The sequence below is a fragment of the Lipotes vexillifer genome, unplaced genomic scaffold (assembly GCF_000442215.2).
Source record: "Lipotes vexillifer unplaced genomic scaffold, Lipotes_vexillifer_v1.1 scaffold443, whole genome shotgun sequence".
In the NCBI taxonomy this organism is placed as follows: domain Eukaryota; kingdom Metazoa; phylum Chordata; class Mammalia; order Artiodactyla; family Lipotidae; genus Lipotes; species Lipotes vexillifer.
In genome coordinates, this window is record NW_006779163.1 from 2,231,763 (window position 1) to 2,249,568 (window position 17,806).

The 17,806-nt window shown below is 42.7% G+C and overlaps 1 protein-coding gene across 1 annotated transcript in view; it reads right to left on the minus strand.

Annotated features, from left to right (window-relative positions):
* Nucleotides 1-15,123: 15,123 nt before the first annotated feature.
* HSD17B2 (hydroxysteroid 17-beta dehydrogenase 2) overlaps nt 15,124-17,806 on the minus strand; it is a 66,294-nt gene continuing 63,611 nt past the window's right edge. Inside the window, exon 5 of the mRNA XM_007452533.1 lies at nt 15,124-15,559. Within this exon, the coding sequence (XP_007452595.1) occupies nt 15,198-15,559 (362 nt within the window). The 3' untranslated portion in view covers nt 15,124-15,197. The remainder of the gene's footprint in view (nt 15,560-17,806) is intronic.

Below are 17,806 nucleotides of genomic sequence, written 5' to 3' on the forward strand. Positions count from 1 at the left end.
TTCCAGCAGGAATCGAGTAGGAAACCACTGGGCCAGAAGGCTCGCTGGTGAAAGGAAGTGAGGCTGAAACACCTGTGCTCATGATGAGGCAGAGACAGCTGGGTGGCGGCAGAGGGTTTCAAAACACCCTCCAGCATCCATGGATTGGCAGTCAGTAATTTTCAAATCAGAAACTGTATGTTTCCAAGTGTTTATACCTGGGAGCAGAAGAGCAAAACTAAGAAATGCCTGAAGTCTCCCTGAGCTTACTTCTCCCAGATGAAGAGATTACAAAAAAATGAGAAAGACACAAAATAGATGCCAGTGATTCCAAAGGCGTGAGGAAGTAATAATTATGAAGCTAAGAAAAGCCGCCTTGTGAATGTGAATTATGCGTGTTGGAAGCTTATTGGCTTTAATACTTAAAAGTGTTAGAATTAGTACTGTCTTATTCCAAAAATTCTAATTTGTACTAAATCAACTCTGAATGTAAAAAATCGAATATAAATTCGCTCTTCATTTCCTTGATGAGGAATAAATACTTTCTTCCTTAGGAAGAAAACGAAGAGTATGGAAAGCTCTTTCTTCACTGAACTTCCCTGAGAAGGGGCCAAGGGAGAGATTGGCTTCAAGCTGAAGATTTTAAAAGTAACTCTTTTAAAAGCTCAGGTCATTTTATATGTCTCTTTTGACACTCTGTCAACTGGTAAAAGGAATTTCTGTTTTCAGTCAACACTGAGGTATATAATGTGTATGTGATAAGATGCACCCATTTTAAATCTATGGTTTGATGACTTTTGACAGAAGTGTTCACCTGGGTAACCATCACCACAATGGAGATGTAGACTGCTTCCATCCACCCTAGAAATTCCCTCATTCCTCCCTGTGGTCAATTCCTGATCTCCTGTCTTAGGCAACCTCTGATCTGTTTCTGCCACACATTATGTTAGTTTTGCCTGTTCTAAAATTTCATACAAGTGGAATCTTATAGTACATATTTTTTTGTACCCAGGTTCTTTTGCTCAGCATAACGTTTTGAGATTTATCCATTGTTGTTTGCACGTTTCCTGCACTTCCAAAATAAACTGCTTGCACTTGAACGCTCATTTGAGGGTCTGCTTCTGGGGGAACCCAAATTGAGACAGCAACTCTGAGTCAGACTTTGGAACAATTGTTATTGACGATGTAAGGGTACTTTGGCAGGCAGACCGATAGATGATAGATAGATAGGTAGATAGATAGATAGATAGATAATATACAAAATCAAGAAAAGAACGATTGGAAAGGAGAAGGATCACAGACTTTTATCTAGAAAATCTGTATTGATTACATTCATATTTCTTACTGAATGTTTAAAAATGGCAAATTTCTTTCAAAGATTTTTATTGTGGAATTTCAAATCTAAACAAAAGTAGACTGAATAGTATCATAAGTTTCCATGTACCCATTTTCCAGCTTCAACAACTTACTTACAGCCATCCTGTTACATTTATACTTCCATCCACTTACCCCACTCTATATTATTTTGAATGAAATATCGTGTCATACCATTTCATCTGAAAATATTTTAGTATATATGTCTAAAAGATAAGGGCTTTTAAAATAGCTATTATCACATGTAAAGTAACATTTTCTTAATATCATAAAATATCCAATTCAACTATCTAACAAATGTCATTGTTTTTTTTTTACGGTTTGCTTAAATCAAGATCGAAATATGTTCCCCACATAATCACTCATTGATATTTCTCTTAAGTGTCTTTTAATCTATAGTTTCCCTACTCCATCTCACTCTTTTTCTTGCACTGCATTTATTAAATAATTACTTGATGTATTTTAATTTACTAAGATTTGGCTAAAACTAATGCAAATTACATTTTTGCTTCCTTTGAGTCATGCAATTTATAACCCAGTATTAGTCCAGTTCTTTACCATGATTTCTTCTTTTCTGCAGACTAATGTTGGAAACTTTTATATATACTTTGGAAGGCATTCTCAAAATGTAAATGCTTGGAGGCTGTGGAAACAGCCATATGTATATGAAAGTAAAATCAGGAGCTCTCAGAAGCTAGATAAGTAAAGAGAATGAGAAAGCCAGCAATAAATGCCAAATTACTTTTTAAATCTCGAAATCAATCATGTCACTTTCTCTACTTAAAATGTTTCTATGGTTTTCCACCACACTGGGAATAAATTCAAAACTCCTTACAGTGGCCCTGTGTGGTTCAGACCTGCCTTTGTAATCTCACCTTATTAGCTCTCAGTCTCTTATGACCATACAATCAGACGGCCTTCTCTCCAAACCTCTCTCCTCAGTAGGGTTTGTACACTTGCTTTGTCCTCTGTCTCGGTAGTGCTTGTTCCTGAGTGTAAACAAGTCTGCCCAAGATGGAGGACTAAACAGATACAGACTACGCCCCAAGTTTAAAAACATATAGCCAAACCTGAAAACAAAAGACAAAATGTTCCCATGGCCACCAGGGGAACTTAGCCCCAGTAACAAGCAGAAATCAAAACCATGTGGCCTGGGAATGCAAAATGGTACAGCCGCTTTGGAAAACAATTTGGCAGTTTCCTACAAAACTAAAATACATTCTTACCATCTGATCCAGCAATCACGCTCCTTGGTATTTACCCAAGCGTGTTGAAAATATGTCCACACAAAAACCTGCACAAAGATGTTTACAGCAGCTTTATTCATAATTCCCCAAACTTGGCAGCAACCAAGATGTCCTTCATGTAGGTGAAGGGATAAATAAACTGATCCATCCAGACAATGGAATGTTATTCAGTGCTAAGAAGAAATGAGCTATCAAGCCATGAAAAGATAGGGAGGAAACGTAAATGTACGTTACTGTGTGAAAGAAATCAATCTGAAAAGGCTACAGACTGGATGATTCCAATTCTGGGAAAGGCAAAACTATGGAGACAGTCAAAAGATCAGTGGTTGCCAGGGGAGGGAGGAAAGGTGGATGAATAGGCAGGGCACAGAGGATTTTTAGGGCCGTGAAACTATCTGTACGATACTACAGTGGTGGATACATGTCATTACACATTTATCCAAACCCATAGAATGTATGACATCAGTAAAACCTGAGGCAAATTCTGTACTTCGGGTGATTATGACGAGTCAATGTAGGTTCATCATTTGTAACAAATGTACCACTGTGGTGGGGGATATGGATAGTGGGGGAGGCTATGTATGTGTGGGGACAGTGGTTATATTACAAATCTCTGTACTCTCCCCTGGACTTTGCTGTGAACCTAAAACTTCTTTCTAAAAAATTGTCTTAAAAAAAAGAAAAAGAAAACAGCTGTGTGACTCATGTGAGGCTGTCTATAAGATAAATCCTTTGGGAACTAGACCTCGAACTCATGCTTAGAAATGGAATCACTCGTGATGATAGCTCATTTGAGCATAGAACTCTGGATTGAAATTCATTTTCAGAAACCCAGAGATCAAGAGCTATTATTCTTCACAGACCCTCCCTGAAAAAAGTATTAAAGAATGGAACTAGGAAAATAAAGACAAATGTGTCATGTAAGAAGAATTAGTGAGGACAGAAATCAGCAAAAATTGATTGGACAGTCTACGTGTGCATTGATTGTAAGTTGTGTAATTATTTAAAAATTTTAAATATGCATTGCTTGTAAATAGTCTAATTATCTGGTTTAAAAAATAACACCAGGGGCTTCCCTGGTGGCACAGTGATTAAGAATCCGCCTGCCAATGCAGGGGACATGGGTTCAATCCCTGGTCCAGGAAGATTCCACATGCCGTGGAGCAACTAAGCCCGTGTGCCACAACTACTGAGCCTGTGCTCTAGAGCCCGCAAGCGACAACTACTAAGCCCACGTGCCACAACTGCTGAAGCCCGCACACCCAGAGCCTGTGCTCCGCAACAAGAGAAGCCACGGCAGTGAGAAGCCCGCGCACCGCAACGAAGAGTAGCCCCCGCTCACCGCAACTAGAGAAAGACCGCACGCAGCAACAAAGACCCAATGCAGCCAAAAATAAATAAATAAATTTATTAAAAAAAGAAAAAACCCTTAAGTGTACCTGTTAAAATTTTGAGTAACCCCCAAAGGAATTGAAGTAGAATATAGTCAATTTGAAAAAAGGAGGTCAAAAATAAAAGACAGAAAAGCAGGGGGGAAAAAAGAAAAAGCACATGGTATTGGCATAAGATAGACAAATATATCAATGGAATAGAGGAGAATCCAGAAATACACCCATAACTGTATGACCAGTAAATTTTTTACAAAGTATGACAGCAACTCAGTGGGGAAACTAAAGTCTTTTCAACAAATGGTTCAGGAACACCTGGATGTCTGTATGGAAAAAAGTGAACCTTGATCTCTACTCCCACCAGCGTGGGCTACACAGCTCTATTCATTTCTCAAAACTCTTTGAGCCATGTGCTTAAGAGGTGTGTGTGTGTGTGTGTTTGTGTGTGTGTGTGTGTGTGTTTCTCATACATGAAATAATACTCAATTTAAAAAATCTCTGTTTGAAATGATTATGTCCACTAATTCCTCTCAACCTTTGCTCTTAGCCTAAATGTAACCTCCTCAGAGAGGTCCTCCATTACCACTCTAGACCTTCAGCCCCTTCAACATTCTGGATTGTACTGACTTCAACCTGAGAAAGATAGAATGTTATCCAGTCAAGATTCCTCATCCCCCTGCTCTACAACTGACCTCCATCCCCCCCGCCCCCCGCTTACCCTCTCTTCTTTTTTTTGTTGCGCCCCTTCCCCTCTATGTTTGCCCCATTCCCTCCCACCACCTCCAGCCTCTGCTCCACCCATCATCTCCTTGCTTTCCCATCCCAGTCTCCTTACCTTCTTCCCCTAGAAATGCTTTCCAGGCTGCCTCCTCCAAGATGTTGAGGATCACAAAGTAAGAGGTAATAACAACACACCTGATTGTTAGTTTGGACTTTGAAACCCCAAACTTGCCCTGCCTTCCGGGTGTCCTATCAGAGTCTCTGTGGTTTTTTGGTACCTGTTCAGGATCCAGAATCATTTCCGGTGCCCCTAAAACCGAAGGCTTCACCAGGGAATTGGAATTGAAGCTGGATTACTACCTTTTGTTCTCTGATTGCTACTTGCTCATCCCCTTGGGTCTGATGCTAACTCTGTCCTTGCAAGGTGCATTTTTTTTTTTTTTTGCAGTACGCGGGCCTCTCACTGCTGTGGCCTCTCCCGTTGTGGAGCACAGGCTCCGGATGCGCAGGCTCAGCGGCCATGGCTCACGGGCCCAGCCGCTCTGCGGCATATGGGATCTTCCCAGACCGGGGCACGAACCCGCGTCCCCTGCAACGGCAGGCGGACTCTCAGCCACTGCGCCACCAGGGAAGCCCCCAAGGTGCATATTTTAAGGAGGGATGATAGAAACTGTCCTTGGAGATCATAAAGCTCAGCAAGGCTGACATGCACGGTTACACAGGTTGTACATTTCACAGCACATCCCGCTAAGGCAGTAAGAGGGACCTGAAACCCAGCCTTCACTCCCCTTAACAAGCCATACATCCTTGGGACTGTGTCTGTCTAGTGGACAGTTAGTAAAACTGTGTACTAATTTGCAAAAGGTACTAAGGAGGCTAGCATCCACCCTGAAACCTAGCCTGGGGAAGACAGGAAGGGAACTGACTTTGGCTGAATTCAGAAGCCCTGCAGCCATTCAGGGCCCTGATTTACAGGATTTTCTGAAAAGGTATGAAAGAAGCCGCCTAAAGGCATGAGCCAGTTTTCAATGAGGCCTGTTATCTGATGCTCAGCAAGTTACTTGATGTAAAATCAGCCACAACCCCTGCCTGACAATTTCCATCCATCCACTCAGCTTTGGCTAGAGAGGCCCTTACTCCTTCATGGGCCACCGCCACCTGACCTGTACCCAGGTGTTTCAAAATCAGTTACCAGATCAAACTGACTCTGCAGTTTGTCACCTCAAGCCAGAACACAGGTTCCTCCTTGTGGCCCAGGGCCTGCAGACCTGGGTGCTGAGGCCCCACATTGGGGCTGACTTTACAATCAGCCCCCCGAGCAGAGCCAAGCGTTCCCCACAGGTGTCAGATGGGGATGGTGGTCACTTCTCAAGAGTATAGGAGCAGCAGACATCTGAGTTAGAGTTGACCTGAGCAGCCTGAAACATCAAACAGTTATTCAGGAGAGGGCTGTTATCCTTCTTACACCTCCTGGGGCTGATTGTCAAGGGTTTCATCCTCTGCTGGCATCTTTTCAGAAGAGCCAGTGGTAATTGGCTTGGTGGTTGGAGCCCTGGTGGGAAACAGCTAAAATCAGGAACCCCTTGTCATAGGTCAGTAGAGCTCCCCGTGCACTACTCAAAAGTAATAGCAATGACCACATGCTTACCTCAGACTCTAGTCGCTGCATGTCTATCTTCCTCATTATACAGTCAGTTCCCAGGAGAGCAGGAATCCATCTATCTTGTTCCCAGGTGTACCTGGAGCAGCGTGGGAACTCAAGAAAAACTTGTTGAGCAGGAGAAGGAGTTGGTAATGCAGTGGGTGAGAGATGAAGGCAAAAACCTAAGGTTCAGGGTTGAGGCAGAACTCCCTCCTTTTAACGGTGTAGGACAGATGGGCAAAGCGGACAGCCACGATCTGGCTTGACATTCACACCCCAGGGCAGATCAGAGGAGGCAGAGTGGCCAGGAGTCACAGAGCAGAAACATTTCGGCTCCAGTTGGGGTGTGCAGGATATAAAATATGCCAGGTATCACCTGCTCAGCTTCCAGCCTCTGCCTCCTTGTGCTGTTCTTCACCTGACCATTCACAGCTGTCCTGGAAGGGGAAATTTCCTGTCCATTTTTATCATTTCACTCAGGACAGAAATGAAAGACCTATGATGACACTGAATTAGTGTTCTCTTACCTTATTGGAAACATTGATGACCCACCTTCTTCCCAATTTTGCATAGAAATATAAATGTCAAGTGTAATTTTCAAGCAGGAGTTTTAGTTGACGATTTAAACACGGTGTAATTATGAGAAAGAACACTCCAAGGAAGGACACTGACACAGTACTGAAGTCTTCCCTCTAGCTGCAAACAGACCAGAAGCACGTGGGCCTTGGTGTAGCTCACAAAGGAAACTTGTTCTATGGTAGCATCTCATGGTCTTTCTAGGGAAGAGACTCATTGACAGCTTCCAGTGGACTTCAACAAAGCTTGCCACATAGTAGGTGCCAGGGGATGCCTTGGAATGAATGAAAGATGATTGCTTCTCCTCAGGGGCCTAATCTTCCCATTTCTCTTGATTACAACAGGTCCGTTGACTGGATGGATGGACCATATGCTCTGTAAGGTCATTAGCAGCACCCAGTGTAACTAAGAGCAAATCTCCCATCCCCTTCCAAGCTCCTCACCCATTAACACACAACTCTCTACACTAGGAACAATCAAAACATCCCATCAGCCTGACAGAAATGGCTCTGAAGCCATGTAGCTTACCTATGAAATCCTGACCTTAGGAAGAGCAAGTGAACATTCATCTAGGATGAAAAAAAATAGTTTCCTTTGACCTCCCACTTCCTTTGGCCTCTCGCATTCTTTCAATGAGAGATGATGCTTGTTCAGGTCTTTCCTCATGGCTGAGCCAGAGCTTTGACTGAGTCATTGGAATAGCCTCAGCCAGCTGTGGGAGAAGCTATCTGTAACTTCTAAACCAAGCCACTGTCATCATCAAGGTGGATGGCAAATCAATTTCGTCCCTTGCACTAGTTCCCATCAACTGGTAGTGGCCACATAGAGCACAGTTCTGGAGAAGCATCTGAGGCCTTATCTAAGGCTTGGTGGAAAACAATTTCTGATTGCTCATCAATCCCTACCTTGGTTATTATTATGAAAAAGTCACCCAAAACTTGGAAATAAGGCACAACAACATCTGTGATCTTTATAGTGTCAGGCCAGAGCATTGTCTAAAAGCCCTCTAAGAACCACCTGACCCTCCAGGGAAATGTGAACTTACATATTGACCAGGGACCCAGTTCTGCAATGGTAGATAGTAACTTGGAAAAAACTTGGAGGGTGCAAATTACAATATTTTTATGCAGTAGAGATGCAGATGATTTCTGATCAGCAGAGAATATAGACCCAAACAGTATGAACATATTGTTTGTAGAACCTTAACCAGTCTTGCAGTTTTGTATTGCATTTAGCAATCTAATTCTAGCATCCTTCTATTATTTTAAGAGTGCTATATTTTATATATCAGTTCTCATATCCTCTCTGAAGCCAGCTCTGCCATCCCACTGGTTCTCTCATTATGAGTTAAATAAAACTTTGGTGCATGCTCACTCTGCATTTGTTTGAGATTTTATATATATATAAACAACTCCCATTTTGTTCAAAGAGTCAGAACTCAGTTTCCATTGCTTACAACCACAAGTATTTTAATTATCTCCTCCTCATCGCCACAGTGTTTTCAAAGGCCCACTCCCAAAACACAGCCCCACATTTTCATGGGTCCTCAGGGTGAATGGCTCCAAGAAGGATGCACCCTCTACAAAGAGGGATAGAGTGTGCATTCCTCCTTGTGTACCATCCCAAAAGCCCGCTCCTCCTCTCGCTCTGTCTAGGACTCTGCCTCACCTGTAGGGACGCAGTAGCATGGGGACCCAGGCAGGCCCTGGATGCCCATCTCTTCTTTTTTTGTTTCTACTGAGAAACAACTTCATAATCCCAAGTCATTAGGTGGCCTCCCCTGGACGGAAGGCTTCAGGCTATAATGTAAGGGGTGAGACTAAGATTTGACCTGGGCATGTTGGGAGAGGAAAGGGAGACTGGTGTTTGAGGGAACACTTTTCCAGGGAAGCTTATAAGAAGAACTGGGGAGACTCTACTAGTCTCTCCCATTTTAAGGTCAAAGGAGAACTCTCTCCTCCTGCACAGTGATTTGTTTTGTTTTGTGTTTTGAATTCTGGTTAATATTGCTCCAAACATGTCACACTCTTGGTAGCAAAGCAGCATGGTGGTATAATATGGGTATTTTGGAATTATTTTTAGAGAGTGCTATGAGCTGAATGCATCCCCTCCAAATTCATATGTTGAAAACCTACCCCACAATGTGACGGTATTAGGAGTGGAACTTTTGGGAGGTAATTAGTTCATGAGGGTGGAGCCCTCATGATGGGATTAGTGCCCTTAGAAGAAGAGAAAGGAGAGAGCTTGCTTTTCTCTCTCTCTGCCATGTGAAGATGCAAGAAGACGGCCATCTGCAAACCAGGAAGTGGGCCTTCTCCAGACACCATATCTGCTGGCACATTGATCTTGGACTTGCCACACTCCAGAACTGTGAGAAATAAATGTTTGTTGTTGAAGCCATTTCATGTATGGTGATTTGTTTTAACAGTCAGAACTGACTAAGATGCATAGACTTGGTTTCAAATCTTGGGTCTGTTGTTCAGCAGCTGGGTGACCTTAAGCAAGCTGTTTAACTTCTCTGCATCTTAGGGATTTCCTTCTTCTTCCTCTAATGCAGGTGATAATGCTGATTTCATACAGTTACCATGATAATAGGATGATAATGCAAAGGGTTTAGGGGGTGCCTGGCAGTTAATAAGGGCCCCCAAACATAGGATAGTAGTAGTTGTTTTTTTCTTCTTTGTATCTGAGCACATTTGCTGTGGAGATGAGGTTACCTTGGTGTGTCCTTTCTAGGTTGAGGCTGGATGGTGGGACGGCTGATGATTGGCTAATGCTTCTTCCTCCCACAAGAGTACAAGGTAGTCTTTCATGGGCAAACAATGAAGTTCACACCTCCTATTCTTCCTGCTAAGAATCTTTATTGCCTTTATTTATTTATTTATTAAGCTAACAATCATTTCTGTCTTCCTATGTGCCAGGAACTCTGTTGAGCAATTGACTTGAATTAACGAATTCGATCCTTACAGCAACCCCATGACGCTCATACTGTTATCATCTCCCTTTTTAGATAAGAAATCAGGCATAGAAGGTTAATTTGCCCAAAGTCACACAGCTAGTATGTAGTAGAACTGAGTTCTTTAAAAATTGTGGTAAAATATACATACCATACGAATTTATCATTTTAACCACTTTTAAGTATGTAACGCAGTGGCGTAAAAAGTACATTCACAGTGCTATGCAACTATAACGACTATCCATCTCTGGAACTTTCTCATCATCCCAAGAGTTGAGCTTTTTAAGTTGAATTTGTGCAATCTCTTATATATATATGAGATCCACTTAATCAAGGCAAGTCTGGAAGACTAGGTTTGAAAAATAGAATTGATGGGACCAAGTGCCTCCAAAGGGTCAAGAAACAGGAAACGCAACAACTATCATTTGTGGGAGACTGCCGTCATCACTCTTCATATCCCTCAGTCGACATTCCATATCCTAGGAAGGTCATACATTTGTTCATGATGCCCAAGTCCTAAAGGTTAAGATTCTGGAAGAGGCAGGCTTTAGATCTCTGGCTTCCATAGTTGGAGGAAAAGCATTGCTTTCCACCAAGATCTCACACCTGGGGAATGACTTCCAAATAGGAAGGTAAGTGGATGCTGAACCACACAACGTCCCCCTTACCCCCACTCCTGCCAAAAAATTCCAGCCATTGCAATAGCAATGACATGTATTAATTATCAGTAGCCCTTTTAGGATTTTTTCCAGTCCCAGTTTGCTTGAATACCATGAATATTCAAGATGAAAGTGTAACTTTTGTGATCATCAATGAAAATGTCTTGTGCAAACATTTGTCTTACCTAAAAATCATACCCAGTCTAAAAAATAGCATGTTTCCAGTTAAGACCTTCTCTATATGGAATTAGTTCATCTTGGATAGTTAGGAGAGAGAGCACAGGACAAAGTCAAAGAAAGAGGTTACATGATATCCAGCAGTGAATCATTACCTATCATCAAAATAGGAGGAAGAACAGAAAGTAGAGCTAAACAAAATTATCTCTCTGGTAAAATTCCCAGGGCAATTACCTGGTGGCCAGAACACTCTCATGTGGATGGAATAACCTGAGAAGAACAAATAATTTAGAACAAAATTCTTGAGTTTCTTTGTTGATCTTCCTGCTTCCCATGGTAAGCTGGGATTCTCACTTTCGTCATCTTCATGTTTTGCAATATGGTAAATAAGTTTTGTGATGATCCAGGACAGGGTGTCTTACCACACTAGACGCACTGTACCTACCACTGTTCTTTTAGCCAAGTGTGATTTCAATAGTCTAGAATTGCCAGTGATCAGCTGAAATCTTTGATTTCCACCATGGAGCTCAGCAAGGATTTTGTGTCACCTTTTTCCAGAGGGACCATGCTCACAGACTTTGGGGATAAAACCCCAAAGGAAATTTTAATAGAAAAGTTGCTTTTCTATGGAAGAGGGCCACTAAACAGTAATATCACCCACCCTACCTCCTTTATTTTTCTCTTTAGTCTCATCTTTCTTCCTCTCCTAGGATATTGTGGCATTGCCTATGTTCTCCATCAAGCATTATTTTACTTTTCATTCTTCACTGAATCCTTCCCTAGAGTGTATATTTGTCAGAAATTAATTCTGTTGCAAAAGATAGAAACCCAACTCAAAATAGTTTAAAGGAAATGTATCTGCTCACACAATTTGGAAATCAGTCCAAACAGTAGATCAGCTAGATCAAGGGCCACAAACTATGTCATCAAACTTTGCTTTTTCCTCATCATTCTGGCCCACTTTCCTCTATCCTGGCTTCATTCTCTACCAGGCTCTCCTCTTTGTGGGCTCTAGAGGCTTCAGTTTCACATGGACGTTATAATGGAAAAGGATACCCTTTTCCTCCCAGTGCCCATTAGCAATCCTCCCACCATCGGGAGCCATGATTGGTTCTTCTTGGGTCATGTGCCCCCCGGCCCCAAACCAGTCACTGGAGCCAACGGTATGAGTTGATTGGCCAGCCTGGGTCACATGCTCACCCCTATGATGGGGATGTAGAGTCCGTTGAGTGACAGTCTCACTAAAATCCTCCCCCAAAGGAATGCTGGGCAGGCAAGAGTAAGCAACTTCAGACTACAAACATATCTTCAACCTTTACATTAGTTCCCAAACTCTCTCCCTTCCTTTTGCTTCTTATTTCTTGCTGTGGAATTCTGAGCTGAGTATTAAGCTGAGACTCTGAAACACCCACCTGGTCCTGCCATGGACACCACTACACGTGAGATCCCAGAGGGAAATATTGGCTTATAAGATAAATCAGTAGAGAAACATTATTTGGAGCTACTCCAGAGCAGGTGTTCAGGGGTCCTAGGTCCCTGAGTGGACGACTGTGTGTGAGTTGAACTGGGAAATTTTACTGGGCAGGAGATACCAGCACCTCGTCAGAGCTGTTTGCATGGAATTACGCTCCCTCAGAATTACACCATCCAGAATGGCATTCCAAAACATGGTCTTTATCACCAGTATAATGAAACTGATGAAATTTAATGTTCCATTCAATAGTAAAGTTTATTTGTAGGCCTTTATCAGCTCCCTATGTAATAAAAGAAATCATATTTTCCCTGGATGCTTTTTTCTAATTCCTTCCTCTTATCCTGGGTTGTGAGGATGGCCCACTTGCCTCTGCCAGCATTGGGAAAATACAGAAAGGGAAGAGATAAAGGGGAGTGGGTGAGGGTTTGCGTGCAATTTGCATGTGATGCTGTGTGGCCAGGTATTAAATATACCTTGTATCCTGCCCTTGAGCAGAAAGCAGGACTGGGGAAGATAAAATACTTTTTGCCAGGAGTCCTGTTGTTGAATTACCTGTTCATCATGCCTTCCACCAAGAATACGACGAATTGTGGATATATTGGGGGCTTCCCTCTGCCATTAGCTCTTACTGGTTTCTTACAGTAAACCAGGGACATCATTTACTGTGCAGACATGGTCAGGGCCTGGATTTCACATGTAATACTTGTCTCTTGTTTTCTGAGAACCTATAGGTATTTGTGCTAAAACTGAAATGTATTTTAATGCTTATTAATACTTTCAGGTAACTTAGTGTCTTCTGGTTTAAAACAGCGTCTTCCAGATGAATGTGCTGTGGAATTCAAGATCCCCTCCCCCGCCATCTCTTCTTCTTTTCCTTGCCCTAATCCTAAGAATCTGGGTTCGTAGGAGCTGGTGTATTTTCCTGGCACCAGGAAAGCAGCGTTGTCTCATCTTCATTGGTCTCTGGTTGCATTTCTCATCCTCGCTTTAGCCCCTAGCTCAAGTGGCCTCTGTTACAGTATTCCCCGAACCACGCCACAGGTGCGCTGGGTCTTCATTCTGGAGCTCTTCACTACTCTTTTCAGTAGTACTCTCTTCACTACTCTCTCTCTTCACTACTATTCCAGACCCCCACTCCCACCCAAACCCAGGGGAGTCATGGCCGGAGTGCTGGTGAGAGGTGGTCAGTCTTTCTCCAACCAGATAGGCCACACTGTGGCTTCTTTCCCTCCAAGGTAACCCCAAGGTAGTGTGGAAGCACTCCTATGGGAAACCAGCTAGTAGCTTCTCTGATCCAGGATTCTCAGATCCCCCTGGGTCTGTATTCAGCACCTTCTTCCCATGCCTCACAGTGATTTCAACCCCTGGGAGGCTGCGGAACAGAAAGTAGACCCTGTTTGATGTCTCCAGCTCTATCCCACTGTCCTCAAAGAGATTCCCTCTCCTTCTGTGACCTGACCACAAATCCCGCAGCTTGCTTACTCTATGGCTTAGAGCAGTGGTTCTCAAACTCGAGTGTGCGTCTCCTGGAGGGCTCATTACAACACAAGTTGCTGGGCCCACCCCAAGAATTTCTGATTTAGTAGGTATGGTTGGTAGAATAATGGTCTGATGTATGGCTAATGATAATGGCACAAGAACTCCTGGAGCCTGTGAATATGTGACCCTCACATGGCAAAAGGGACTTTGCAGACATGATTAAGTTAAGGATCTTGAGATGGGAGATGATCCTGCATTACCTGGATGATCCTGTCCAATGTCATCACAAGTTCCTTAAAACACTGAGTCAGGAGGGTGAGAGTCACCAAACCCAGCCAGTCACATGCCCCATGTCTGCCAAAAGACCTCAGGGGCACTGCTTGAGATGGGAGACCTAATCCTATTATCCCCAGGGCTCCTGATAGAGGAAGGGAGAAGAGGGGCATGGAGTGCTGATTACGTACAATGAATCCAATACCTTGGAAGCAGTAGTTACAGGAGGATATCAATGCCCAGTGAGAAAGACTCGATTTGACTGTGGTCCTTACCATTTCCTCTTCCTTTTCTCCCTTTCCTCTCTCTTTTCCCTCTTCATCTCTCTTTCTCTTCTGCCTCTCCTGGCAAGCAGTGGAGTCCAACCTAGATTTCAATTCTAGCTCTGCCTTTTGTTAGCTGTGTGACAATGAACTAGGAACTTAACTTCTCGGATCCTTAATTCCCTTACCTATGAAGTAGGGGTGAAGATTCCTACCTCCATTCTCGAATGAGAACTAGATGAGAGAATATCTGAAATGTATTCAGTGTAAACACCCAATTATTGCTCTCCATGGTGATCATTTCCACCCTGCAGTAAGTCCTCCTGAAACCTCACAACCCAGACTGAGACTCAAACCCGCCGTCTTTTAACTGAAATCACACACCTGGTCTCATGACTTAATGAAGCTCAGGTTCTTTATGTCTCATCACAGAAGGAATTCAGTGAGAGACAAAGTGATAGGTAAGAAGTAGATCTACTGAGAGAGATACACACCCCATAGACAGAATTTGGTCCATCTCAAAAGGCTTGAGAGCACCCCAGAATATGGGGTGGTTAGTTTTTATGGGCTGGGTGATTTCATAGGCTAACAAGTGGGAGGATTATTCCAACTATTTTGGGGAAGGGGTGGGGATTTCTAGGAATTGGGCCACCGCCCACTTTTGGCTTTTTATGGTCTGCCTCAGAACTATTATGGCGCCAGTGGGTGTGTCATTTAGCTAATGTATTACAGTGAGCGTATAATGAGGCTGAAGGTCCACTGGAAGTTGAATCTTCCGCCAGCTTGGGCCTAGTCGGTTCTAACCGGTTTTATGTCATATGCTCAATGTCTATGTCATTCTTTTCAAGTTTGTGCCCTGCCCCCTTCCCTGCTGTCTCACTATTCAACCAACAGAGTTCACAGGGGCCGCAAGGTAGGAAACCACAACTTTAATGGGAAGCTCGAGATTCCCTTTCATTCCAAGACTCTTAACATTTCCCACTGATTTGCCTACGTGGCCTCATTCTTCCAGTTAGGCATGCTTAACACTCTGGGCATGCTCTTTCTATGGCTGTGCATTTTTTTGCTAAAATAATCAAATATGCCAGTAGGGCTAAAGGAAACAAAGCAGAGCCACAGATAAGACATTTTCCCCGGTGCATAAAATGCAAAGGGGCTCTTAGCAGAGATGGCATGCTGGACGTCCAAGAGGACTGGGGAGACGTCCATTACAGAGTAGGTTTGCATGAACATGAGAAAATTGCGTTCCCTAAGGATATAGTCCTGGCCGTAGTCCTCTTGCACGTCAGGGGTGAGGTGGTCCAGGATGTTTTTCTCCAGCTTGTCCCACATGTCACTCGTGCCTGTGATGTCTGAGATGCAAGAAAAAAAGAGAGGCTCAGATGCTGGGAAGGCTAGAACAACAGGCATGTCCTACCCCTAATTGGGAAGAAGGCCCTTGTGAATTGGCTTCTGTTGGGAAGGACATTCCCCAATGCCTTTTAAAGTATGTGCTTTATAATGGCAATTCTATTCTTTTAAACATACATACAGAACAGTGCACAGATGAATAGGTTTCCACAAACCGAATAGCTCATGTAACCAGCAACCAGACCAAGAAGAGGACAAACCAGCCTCGGCCACCTTTCCAGGAGCCACTGTCAGATGAACAGAGTAGAGTAGCTTTGCCTGACTTTAGACATATGCATACATGGATGCATGTACTGTGTAGTCAGTAGCTTTCCATTCTGTAAATATGCCATAAATTATTTATCTATTATACTATGATGGGCGTTTGGGTTGTTTTCAATTTGAGGCTCTTACGAATAGTGCTGCCACAAACATTCTAGTACATATCTTTTCATGACTATTATATACAATATAAAATATGTACATAATATATATTATCTATACAATATGTATATACCTACATATATACATACACATATAATTTTTAAAAATATAGCAGTAACGCCTGCTTCTGTGTATAAAATTAAATATATAATGTTGGAAGTTCCCTGGTGGCCTAGTGGTTGGGATTCCGGGCTCCCACTGCCGTGGCCTGGGTTCAATCCCTGGTCAGGGAAGTTCCCACAAGCCACGCGGCCACAAAAAAAAGGTTAAAAATATATGTAATGTTGAGCATCATGCTATTTTTTTTTAAGTCTTTCTTCAGTTTGTTACAGTGTTGCTTCTATTTTATGCTTTTGGTTTTTTGGCCCCAAGGCATGTGGGATCCTAACTCCCTGACCAGGGATCGAACCCATACCCCACCCCTCCCATTCCCCCAACCCCACCCCGGCACTGGAAGGTGAAGTCGTAACCACTGGACCACCAGGGAAGTCCCTCATGTTATCTATTTAATAAATATAATTTTAATTTCATTTTAAATAATACATTAAATTTTAACATAAATTATATGTGATTAAATATATAACCATATATTTAATATAGAAGTAAATTCTTGCTTATTATATAAAATCTAACAGTATCTATATATTTACTTTAAAATATAGTAGCAATGGCTGCTCATTATGTAAATAATGAATAATAAGGAGATGCATATGTTGTTAAAATTAATCTCCTCTGAGGAAACTTACAGTATTGTGTGTCATTCTACACTCCCTTCTTGCTCATACAAACATATAGATATGTTTGGCTTTGGCTTAATTTTATTTTACCAGGAACAAACAAAACACAAAAAGGATCATACTATACGTATTTTCCAGGAATTTGCTTTTTTGTTTGTTTGTCGGTTTTGATTTTTGTTTGTTTGCTTAGTAATGAATCACAGACCTGCCTCCTGGTCCATGGCTATAGTTTGAAACCAGAGCAGCAGAATTTTCCATTGAGCAGCTTTTAGTCACCATTTCTCTATCAAAGGACCTGCCAGTCGTTCCTAGGTTTCACCATTTCAGGGAACGCTGCCGTCACCAGCTTTGCACAATGTACCCTTTTGTTTTTCGGCGTTCACTTCTTTAGGCTACAGTCCCCAAAGGGTGGCTGTCTGGTCAAAAAACACATTCATTTTGAATTCTAATAGCTAGTGCCAGATTACTTTCCAGAAAGGTTGCAGCAACCCACACTCCCTCCCACAAAGTGTGTGATTGCTCAGGGAATGCTGTGGGGATGAATCTTTGCTAGCTTGGGTGACTCCTGGATACCAGGACTGCAGGGGAGCCTCACTGTGAAATGTAAGCCAGTGAAATCCAATTATACTCATGGAAATGCAAACGGAGTTTCAATTGCTCATTTCGTTTCATGAAGGCACGACCATACTCAAAGAAATGATTACCCTGACAGTTACTACTCCAGAGGCTTCTGCATCTTAAAAAACATGTTCGCATGTTCCTCCAGCTGCTTCTGCCCCAGTCTCTACTCTCACAGGGGATTCCTTTTCCTCTCCACTTCCTCCCTCTTTAAACACCTCATGGACTTTCTAGTCACTCTTGTGCCTACCCTGTCCAAAATGCCCAAAACTCTCTTTATTGATGACAAAGCCACCACCCTTCCGTCAACCTTCATCTGCCACTTTTTTTTTTTTTTTTTTTTTGGCAGCCCCGTTAAAAATTCCCTTCAGGGGGCTTTTTAAAAAAAAAAAAAAAAACACACAACCACAC